The 11287-nt window shown below is 43.6% G+C and overlaps 1 protein-coding gene across 1 annotated transcript; it reads right to left on the reverse strand.

Moving 5' to 3' along the window:
• Positions 1-330: 330 nt before the first annotated feature.
• Positions 331-7619, reverse strand: LOC310795899 (DNA polymerase eta-like). Its single transcript, XM_083658001.1, has 10 exons — positions 7381-7619; positions 6309-6443; positions 5546-5772; positions 4435-4613; positions 4208-4311; positions 3940-4059; positions 3441-3564; positions 2529-2594; positions 2195-2367; positions 331-1472 (listed from the first exon to the last, which is right to left on the reverse strand). Exons 1-10 carry the CDS (start codon positions 7515-7517, stop codon positions 491-493), a joined length of 2247 nt encoding a protein of 748 aa, XP_083514127.1. The 5' UTR covers positions 7518-7619; the 3' UTR covers positions 331-490.
• Between the last annotated feature and the right edge of the window lie 3668 nt (positions 7620-11287).

Here is an 11287-nt window from a genome sequence, read left to right on the forward strand (position 1 = left end):
GCTAATAGCTATATGCTTATTCTGACTAACATGCACATAAACAAACAATTACATTTGTGTGATAGTTTATTTTTGATTGCTGACTAAATACCAAGACTATTTGCATTGACAAGTCTTAAAGAAATTATGTATTTGTATGTACAAAGCAAAATTGACATAAATATTGAGCATACATAGAAAGTGCCAATTTCCTTGAATGTACAGTAAGAGCAACAGGGCTGATATAGCAGAAGTTCTCATTTGGACTACATTTGACATGAAATAGTGACATCTAGTGGCACATCAGAGATAACACTATTTGTGCACCTCAAAATGTTTAAATGACCGGTTTTGTTTTATATAATTAATTTAAAACTATTATGATGGCTTCTTTAATTTTCTTTTTAATAAACAAGAAACTGCATGAAGTCAGGTCCAAGCCTGTTACATTATGGCTTTCATAAAATATAAAATAGTCCTGTAATACTTTTTGAAAAGTACACTTGTAGCCTCAGTTCTTCTTGAAGAAAGAATCCAGCGTGCCTGTGCTTCTGCCCTGGGAGCGAGGCCGTTTCGCCTGGGGTCCTGACTGGCCCCTGGACTTTGTCTTTCCCCGGGACGTCTGGGCCGTGCTTGCTCCTATTCTGACAGCGGGTGAAGAGGAGGTGTTGGAGGAAGAGACAGAGATGGTAGTGGTGCCCGTGGATGAAGAGGAAAATGACTTCTGAAGGTCCAGGGCAAAGTGATAGTCATTGTGCTCAGGCATTTCCCAGGCCATCACCTCCTGGCCACAGCGTTCGCAGCTGACCAGGTCTTCTCTGGCCAGGCTAGAAAACTGTTGCTCAGTGGGCTGCTCTGGAGGCACGTCCAGTTCTTCCCTCAACTCTTCAGACAGCGACTGGTGAGGTAGAGACTTTGATCTTTGTTTGATCTCAATCTGTTCTCTTGTCTGAAGGCCTGAGGCAACGCCAAATGAGGCAAGTGCCACAGTGTCTTCAGAGCTTCCTATTTTGACAGGCCCAGGCGTACATCCTGTTTGTGGCTCGCTCAGGGTCAAAGCTGGAGCTTGTAAGCTTCTTTCAATACTTTTCTTGTGGAAGAAAGAGGAGATGCCAGTGTGGGGGCTGACTGAGCCAAAGGCCACAGAGGTAGAGTGAGAAGAGCTGGGGCAGGCGGTAGGGGGAGAAGAGGAAGATGGTACAATTGTTCCAGAGCTTCCATCTTCTTCATCTTCCCCGGCTGATGCCTCTCCTTTTGTAATCCTCGTCCTCTGTTTCTCCGCTGCCTTTTGAAAGAAAGACTGAATGGTGGCAGATTGTTTGGACGTGGAGACATGTCTCAGTCCAGAGGACGACCGGGTGGAGGACTGAGTGGGGGACAAAAGACTCTGGGTGGATGTGACGTCGCTGGAAAAGAAGCCAGCGATTCCCCCAGCGGAGGGAGGGTCACTGAACTTGCTAGCCGAGAGCTGAAGCAGGGTGAGGGGTGGACTCCTGGGGACAGAGACACGCATGGTGCAAGAAGGAGAACATATGAGATCACCCAGGATTCATTCACAGTAGAGTGGTTCCCTGGAATTTAAATGGGGTCGCCTGAAATTTCGTAATAATAATAATAATACACCACAATTTAAATTTACCGAAAAAGATTAGGTCCCTTGTACTTTTTTTAAGTTCTGACTTTAAAGTGATAATCGCTAAGATTTCAGTTTTGTTCTCTTGGCGATTAGTGGTAATTGCAGGTGAGATCCAAACTGTTGCATTATATGTGTCCGGCCATAGTAACCACCCATAATGCTAACAGAGACCTGAAAAAAGCAGCTTGTTATCCTACTTCACACAAGAGTTGTCAGGAACCTACAGTAACCTACAGAGTGAGTCTATTGTGTTAGCTCCGCCTACCGTGTGTCACCACAGACAACAATTTCATAAATGCTGCAATACGAATTACTTTAAATCGGGATTCTGAGAATAAAGTCAGAATTCTGAAAATAAAGTTAGAATTCTGAGTTTAATGTCAGAATTCTGAGGAAAAAGTCTGCATACTACTGTTACATGTGACATCACAGATGATGTCACTGATGATGTTACCGATGTTATACCGGAATTTGAATGTCTCGGGTCCCTATATTTTTGTCACATCAAAGTGGGGTCACAAGCCAAAACAGGTTGGGAACCCCTGCAGTAGATATTTAACAATATATTGTGTAATTTACCATGCTGCCTGGTGGTTTCCCGCTGCGTTGAGACTCTTGATAATGGCAAAGCTGTCAGTGGATATTTTGGTTGCGTCGTAGCGCGCTAAAGCACAGCAACGAGAGAAACTGCTCGGCCACTTGTCCCCCAGCTGACGAACACAGACTGTCAACTGCTTAGCCACCCGACCGTTCTATAAGACGGAGAGAAAAGACAGGCTTGATTCAAGGACAAGTGCGTGAGGAAAAATCATAGAAAATAGGGACTGACGGAGAATGTGTGTATGAAACAGATCATCTGTGCCAGAGAAGAAGAACAGAGGGCTAATATAGAATGATCATGGCTTCTCCTCACCGTGTCTCTGTCCTTGGTCAGTCTCTCCTCCAGCTCCAGGGCCAGTTGATTAAGCCAATGCTGTACCTATACAGAAATCATCAAATTATCAACATCAACATATGGCACAACTGACAATAAACCAATACAAAGTAACAATTATTATTGCAAGGGTGTGACTCTGAGCACTGTCTAGATTACATTTTTCCATTGTTTCTTCATCATGAGACAGAGTGACTTTTTAGTCAGATGCTCTGGTATACTACAGGGGAAAGAGAAGGACTGAACATTGAGATCTTGTTGCCGTTTTCCCCAATCTATAGTACAGAGTGTTATGCAGTATGGAATTAGGGCATGATATAGTTGTCTCTCTGTTCAGCTTAAAACTTGACTGGGTAGGCCGATACGTATCTGCTCAAAAATCATGGGTCAAACGCTTGATTCAAATTTTCAAGCAGCGTACACTAAAATAATGTTTTCATTGGCAGGCAATATTATGTCTGACACAGCCCATATTTTATTTGAAGAATATCAGCTTCTGCCATCAAACAGAAGATTTAGACTAGTCCCTCAGGCTCGGCTGAACCAACGGACTGCAAAACTGGTTTGATCCCCAGTCTGTCAAACTGCTAAATCAGTCTGTCAAACTGCAAACTGTTCTAGGCCTCAGTCTGTCAGTCTGGGTTCTAGACCTGAGTCTGTCAGTCTGGGTTCTAGGTCTCAGTCTGTCAACCTGCTGAATCCGTCTGGGTTCTAGGCCTCAGTGCCCATGTGTGGACTGGACACAGCACTGAATATTAAAGGCAGGGATTATATTGATGCACTGCAGCCACTTATTATAAAGTCTGATGTCATCATTGTATTTTGTAGTTCTGTTAATTGTTTCAACAATAAAGTGAAATCGATCCAAAAATCGAGTCAAATGGCCAGTACCTGATCTTTTGTAGCGAGCGATGTCTTCCCGGGGAATTCCTTACTGCAGCCGATGGACTTGGGAAGCTGTCTGGGTTTCACCGCTTCAAACTCAATCCCCCGACACATGTCATACAGCCACTGGCTGCAAGGCAGAGAGATTCCATGGTGAATGTGGGCAGGAGAATCAAGGGGAAAGAAAAGGGTCAGAATTTATTCAGAATTTTGAGTCAAGTTGATTTCGAGTGTGCTTTGAACAAACGGGCTTGTCTCTGTAGGAGAAACCTCTGCCCACAGCTGTTCTGGAATGACAAGGAGTTGCAGTAGATTGTAAGCGGAGGGCGTGGGTGGAGTCATATAGGAAGTAAATCAGTTGTTTCAGTAGGAAGGTCATGCAGAAGTTTATAATCAAAGCCTGCATTCAAATAAGCATTGTGATAGTGGCTGACGCAACACGTAGCAAACCTAAGCAAACTTGACATGACGCAGCAGCCATCTTAAAGCCATAGGCCTGTCTCACCCTGTTTTTTCTCCAAAGTGCTGACCCAGCTGGGCCTGGGAGAAGCGGGTCAGCTCTCCCATGTGCTCCACACCCAGGGTTTCTGTGATGGAGACACCCAGCTTACCGCCCAGGTTACGACTGCACAGGCAGAGCAAACAACACCAGAATTACTTTACAGCATATTGTTAGACAACTTTTTTTTTTTTTTTTTCACCTGTACAACAGCAATGATGGTGTACATTGTGAGGAAGAAATTATCTGTAGCAGAGTAGGACTTTAAACCCACATCTTGCCGATGGGTAGAGTGTTGAATAGTTCTGCCACGGAGTTCAAAGGCACAACAGTTTGTCGATTAGGCTTGTTCAGACCACAGGCTAGTTTGGCCAAAACCTGAAAACCATGGACAGTCAACTATGACCAAGACAAAAATAACTGTTGCCTTTTCAAAGCATTGAAATATATATTGTAATTGTAATGTAATGTATTGAGTACAGAAATGAGAGTTGATCCTACCTTATTATGGGATATCCCTGCTGAACAGCGGAAGCCAGTGTGCTTCTCCACGGCTGCTCTCATCTCCTCCACGATCAGCGCCCCCACCGCTAGCTGCAGTTCTGCAGAGGCTTGACCCGCCCACAGAGAGACGGGCTCAGATGCCAGCCACTGCTGAAGGCCCGTGGACCTCTGCTCCTCTGAGGACAAACATGAGACAGGTTCAGATGCCAGCCACTGCTGAAGGCCCCTGGACCTCTGCTCCTCTGAGGACAAACATGAAGCCCTTAGGGAAATATGCTAAGGGATTTCTTGCAGTTTTATTAAAGAAATTAAGCAAAAAAATAAACAAAAAACTTGTTTTGCCGCTCCAGCCAACTCGTCAACAGCAGTGTCAGTGCCATCTAAAGCGCAAATTATGCTCGAGCGAAATGGGTGGCGCTAACTGCGCCGAGGGGGTCGCCGCAGCTGGGCGTCCTCTCGGCACAGCTCGGCGTAGGGGGCGTGCAGCTCGTCGACAATGTGACTCTGCGCCGTCAATTCATTGTTGTGAGGAATGAGGAAATGCCATTTCCTCATTTAACGTGCTTGTCCCTCATCTAGCAAAGCCTTCTGCAGGCTCACCGGAATGAGTTTTGAAATGGAGGGACAATAAAATGTTCCCCCACCGGCATGATTGCAAGTTCTTGGTAAACGACACGATAACGTTTTGGACAAGTTACGTTCGAGCATGCACAGTCTCGCTGTCGCCGCTCGGCGGCGGCAAGGCTCCAAGTCGTGGCAAAACCATGCCGGACGCTTAAGATTTGAGACAAATTATGGGAATAACTATGAAATAATTTTTGGGGATATCCTAATTACAGCTAACAATGGTCAGAACTTAGATTCTGAACTACTCAAATCCAATTATGCCATCTATCAATATTTTTGAAAGTCAACAATTTCCTCAGCACATTATTCATTGTACGATTAAACTAAGCTTAGCTACTCTATAGTACTATAAACTTTCTTATAAATTGAGCTTACTTTACTGAAGGCCTTCAGTAAAGTTAAGTAAAGGGCTGAACACCAAAACCAAGCATTGACTGTCACATTTCACTGCAGTAAAGAGCTTGGTTTGGTTACAGCCTACCTTTGTCCAAGGCCGCGTACTCTGCTTGTTGTTCGGGGGAGCACTGTGGGTAGCCCTGGATGTAGGTGGTCTTCAGCAGGTGAGGCTCTATCCGTTTGTCAGTCATGTTCTTCAGCCGCTGCTGGACGCCAGCCGTCAGATCCATGTAGGCCTCGTCAATACTGGCCCTCTCAATCACAGCAAAGCGAGACATCACCTCAAGCACCTCCACACTCGCCTCCCTGTAACTACATACATGGTTATTTAGCCTAAAACCTTAAAGCTGGGCAATATGGTTGAAATAAAAAAATAATATAATGTTGTTGTTGTTTTTTAATATTAAGATCATAATATAGCCTATGTATACAAAATCACATAATCAAATTCATTGCATTGAACTGGATGGTAATGTTAAGTGTGATGTCGAACAAAACTGATATTTTCAAATAATATTCCTTATAATCTTTCAAACCTCATTTTGTCGGTTTTTAAATAAAACTAGCTTGTTACTTAGACAACAGAATTGCATATCACAATATCGGCATATCATGTCATATCGTATCATATCTCACTGTATGATTCCACTGAAAGATGATGAACGATGATGTTGAATTATTGCCCATCCCTACAACTGTACACTTTATGAGTACTGCAGTTGTGGGCCACTTCTGGCAAAGATGTGGCTCAAAATAGAGATCCTTATTAGGATTCACATTTTAAAGAAAGAAAGAAAGTGTTTTGTGGCATACAGGTGCAGCAGAGGTTACATCTCACTAGCACTTACAGTGTGAGGTCTGCCTTGCCGTGAGACTCTCGTACACGTGCCACCTGGAGATCCGGGCACAGCTTCTTTGCATCATCTGCCCACATGTTCCTGGTGACGCCATGGGCTCTGGCCTCGTAACTCACCGCTATTATGCTAATGGAGAAAGATGTTAGATTAGCTTAGATGTTAGACATATAGTGAGAGAAGTGAGAGAGGAAGCAGATGAGTTACCAACACAGAGACAGTGATTTAAATGATCCATGCAGCTGAACAGCCACTATCTGGAGTGAGTGAGTGAGTGAGTGAGTGAGTGTGAGTGTGTGTGTGTGTGTGTGTGTGTGTGTGTGTGTGTGTGTGTGTGTGTGTGTGTGTGTGTGTGTGTGTGAGTGAGAGAGAGAAAGAGAAAGAGAGAGGGAGGGAGAGAGAGAGAGCGAGAGAGATTGAGAGAGTAAGTGAAGGAGCTGTTACAAAGTACTGGTAAGTTCCTATGTAACAACAGACATTATGTATCCCCTTTTTTAGAGAAAGTTCATGCGCTAAACCACTAGGAAGACAGAGACTGGTGCTCAACAGTTGAGGAACCACAGTAGTAGCATCAGAAGGAGAATACTGGAGCACTCAGGTCGTCTTTAGATGGTTTACACAGTCTTCTAAGTGTCTTCTTCAGAGGGGCCATTCAGAGGGTCCCTCTGAAGGGTCCCTCTGAAGAAGTGTCAAAACTTCAGTGTTTGATCTGCACCTTATAATAAACCATCTAAAGACGACCTGATTGCGCCAGTATTCTCCTTCTGATTATGTATCCCCTGTTTACTTTGTTGTTAGATCAGTTATATATTTTGTTGATTGTCCTGCAAGCAATACTTTGGCGATTTTGTTATAACATACATGCCAATAAAGCTAATTGAACTGACTTGAGAGAGAGAGAGAGAGAGAGAGAGAGAGAGAGAGAGAGAGAGAGAGAGAGAGAGAGAGAGAGAGAGAGAGAGAGAGAGAGAGAGAGAGAGAGAGAGAGATCTTTTCAGGACTGATGCTATGACAGTTGCATTGACCATACAGTGAGCAATGAGCATGTCTGTGTGTAGAAACTCACGCGCCTCCCTTCCACGTCTTGTACTGAGCCACCACGCAGGCAGTGTTCCTCAGCGCTGGGTTCAGCCTCTGCTCCACCTGCACGTAGAAACAGTCCATGTCCACCAGCGCCACCACCCTCTCCTGCCCGTACTCCATCACCGCGTCTGAGCCGAGGAGGAGAGTCAACCACGTGGACTAAGGAATAATGGATGTTTCGCTGTGAACTCACGTTCAGCACACATACAAAATAATATTCACGAATCGATCACAAGTTGCATCCTGCTCGTTTGGCTTCGTATTTCGCGGAAGTTCGATGTATGTAAACGTCATCATAAAGCGACGAAGACTATTAGACCAAAGAGTATAGACAGGAAGAGCAAACAAGAGCGAGTGTGCATTTTTTACAACAGCGCTCCCGCCATCTTGGCCCGAACCATGACAACCAATCAGAGGTAGCATAGTCTCTCCAAAATGGCAGATTTGCTGTGCGCTGATGTTGAACAACGAACACCGTCAGTTCTTATTAATAATAAAATATATTTGATTATGACACTGTCAACCAACTATCTACAGGCTGGATTTTTCCATGATTGGAAATTCTAGTGTCAAAGTCTTTTGTGGCTAAGAAGACCATTGACTGTAAGTGGAGTATTTTGGTATTGAGTAGATGGTGTCAAACAAGTCATGTATTATGTGGGAATTGATGTGTTTAAGGCACTGACAAAACCCTTCACATAGTGAGAATTTGACATTTTCATATTTTGAAATGTCCATAGAACTCTCCCATATAACTTTTTGAATGACTGAGATAGCCTAGCTTTTTCTCATCAAAAGTTATGTAGCCTATTTTAATCTGTGTTGTGTCTAAAAGTAAAATGTGTGGAAAATGGCTTTAAACAATCCACAACGTTGTATTTTCTACAGTGGCATCCCACCAAAACTATACAAATAAATAGGCCTACTTTCCCCTTTGTTTTATGAAAATAAGTAGGCTATTCATAAAACTGTGGTCATTAAAGACCCCATGATGTAGTTACATTTACTTTTAAATCCAACCCCCATTTTATTGACTCTTTCACAATATCCTGCAGTGTTTTATTTCAAGATATTTTATGGGGGGGAGGGGGGGGGGGGGGGATTAAGAATCTTCCATAAAACTTCAAGCTGATTTGTCATATCAGACTAATTTAACAGCTGAACCTCCTATCAGGAGAGAGCCAATTACTGATGAGAGCTGATCAGCAACAGCTGTGGCAGCAGTAGGAAGTGCTTTTATCAGCCTCTGCTGTGGCTCTGGTAGTTCAGTTGTTTTGTCTATTGGTGACCAGCAGAGCAATGGAAACTTTTTGGGCTTTGCTTCTCTGTGTGCTGAGTATTTGGCTTGCTAAAGGTTTGTATTTCTCTATAATGCTGTTTAAATCAGTTTGTATGAAATGGGAAATGAACTTGATTAAGGTGAGAGTAAGGCCATGTAGGCTACAATTTCACAATATTATCAGCCTTGCAGCTTCAGGTTGTTCATTATTGCATTAAGACAAGATAAATGTTGAGGCTAAATTGAACTAGCTTTGCCCTGAATTTTGTTATCAATAACGGCAGTAACCTGTATTAACTGCAAGTGCACCATCTATTCTACAGGACCTTGTTCACCAGTTGGGGACCCACATGAGGATGGTTTGAAGAACCTGAGAGGTAGGTAAATCAGAATTTCCACCATACAGGTTTCCAAATGTATTTAAAAAAAAATCCACGGGCAGAGAGACTGAAGCTACCTGTACACAGGGCCTAAAATTAACACCCGGCCGCCAACGCCGAGCACCATGTTGGCGACTAGATTTTACCTTTTGATGGGTGACTCTCAGGGGTCTACCGGCCACGTGGCGGTTCCCAAAATAGTAATTGTGTAAAAGTAAAACTGTTTTGGTGTGCAGCCGGCTAACGTGAGTGCTTCGTGAGACTCTATAGTTTTCTGGCTGGGCGGGGTCCTTCGGGGTAATACGGTTTAACACGGGGATCTACTCACACCGGAACGCGCCGTGAGAACAAACAAACGCACCCAGCAGCCAGGCAGCACACATGTGACAGACGTGAGTTGTGGATGTGAAAGAGGCCGTCTTTTAAACATGAAACTTTTACACTTCTTTCCTAATTTTCAAACCAGTGGGAGTAACTTTACAAGTGTTCAAGTGAATTCAAGTTGTTTACTTTGTTTATAATGTTATGAAGTAGCAGCTGTTGGCTCTCTTGACAAGCTCAGTGAGCATGCAGGCAAGTCCGCTAACGTTATGGTGAGCCCACAATAATTCACATTTCGTGGCAAATGATATTCGCACGTCGGACTGAGAAAAGTTGGATGAAAATTGACCTTCGGGGGACAGATGAGGACTAGTTTATAAGCCTGCAAGAAGGTTTTACTGTGAGACGCGGAGCGGACGTTGCTGACCCGAGTCGAGAGTCCTTTCAACTCAAAGTGAGTAGCCTACAACTAGCGCTCCTCTCTGTAACACCCTCCCCGGACCGTAGACGCTTTGATTATGATCGATTTTCTCTCTCCGAAGCGGCGACGCTCTAAATACGGTATTTGGGACAGCCCTAAGGTAAAGAAATGTGCCTGGCGGGTGGATTTTTTTTCCATCTACCCGCGACCTGGCCGGTGATAAATTTCGGGCCCTGCCTGTACACATCTCTCACACATGCGTAGCCTACAGTCTTCTGAGTCAGACTAATATGGCAAAAAAGAATAATGCAAACATGAATTTCAGTGAAATTTTATTTAGAGCTACTGATTTCTCCACCTAAATTTACAGTTTTTACCACAGGTTGGCAATCACTGTGGGTAAATGGGTTCTCTGAAAATCCACTAGCTAGCCTAAAAGGCAATTTTGTATGGCCTTGCTTTTTTAGCCTTTGATGTGGTAATCATGAGTGTTCAGTTCTCATTGTGTTTTTTTTACTCAACAGTACGATTGGAAACCAATGAAGTGGAAGCTGGTGCAGACACCCCCCCAGTGCATGACGATGTGGACAACATGACTGCCTCATCTCACTATGCTGGGAACATGACTGCCTCATCCAACTCATCTAGACTTAGAGGAAGTTATGGTCGAGGAGGTTATGGTGGTAATAACTGCAGGGGTTATAATAACTGCTGAGAATGACTACTGCCTGACATGAGCAACATTGGCCATGCATTTCTGCATACCTGCTCTGCCTCTACCTCAATAAAGAGTCATTTCTCAAAGTAATTTCTCATTTTGTCATTTCTGTATTCCTCAACCTCCAACACACAACTGTATAAATCATGCATCTGTCCTGTGTCGGATTATGCTTCTGGTGTTTGGGTTTTCCGGGAACATCTAAGCTGTAACACTGCATCACAGAGCTCTGTTATTTTCTAGGAATGCACACTGGTTCTGCACCATCAGTGGAGATATGGGATGGGAATCTCCAAACATCAGACACAAAGGTCAAATGCTTTGACTATGGAATATGTCTGATCAGAGACTCACAAAAGATATTTAATTGGACCATCGCCCATCCCTGGGCAATTGAAATACTAATTCTATTTGAACCATTTGTCATGTATTGTTCATAACGGGTTACTTTGTGATAGTTTCTTTTGTATAAAGATAAATGGTCTGTTGATTTATGGTATAAACCAAAGCTAAGAACCTACCGCCTCATAAAAGACAGTTACTGTGCAGAGCCTTGTGATAGTTAGAGAATTTTAGCAAAATGCTTGGACCATCTGTGAAAAAATTTACTAGCAATAGCTTTCTTCACCAATGTGTTCTTATAGGTGTCTAGAATCACCTCAATTAGTGCAAACCCAAATCCTCGTGGAAAATCCTGGAGAGCCAATCAAAGTTAAGGTGCCCCGAGGGCTTGGGTGAAAAATATGATAATTAAGTCTAAAATGAACTTGT

The sequence above is a fragment of the Poromitra crassiceps genome (assembly GCF_964638095.1).
Source record: "Poromitra crassiceps genome assembly, chromosome: 22".
In the NCBI taxonomy this organism is placed as follows: Eukaryota; Metazoa; Chordata; class Actinopteri; order Beryciformes; family Melamphaidae; genus Poromitra; species Poromitra crassiceps.

Excerpts from the sequence above, each read along its gene's own strand:
- LOC310795899 (XM_083658001.1), bottom strand. The coding sequence starts at position 7,517 with ATGGAGTACGGGCAGGAGAGGGTGGTGGCGCTGGTGGACATGGACTGT. Across the intron at positions 5,773-6,308 it reads GGCAAGGCAGACCTCACACT|TTACAGGGAGGCGAGTGTGG; the intron begins GTAAGTGCTAGT and ends CCATGTATGTAG. Across the intron at positions 2,595-3,440 it reads CGCTCGCTACAAAAGATCAG|GTACAGCATTGGCTTAATCA; the intron begins GTACTGGCCATT and ends ATTTCTGTATAG.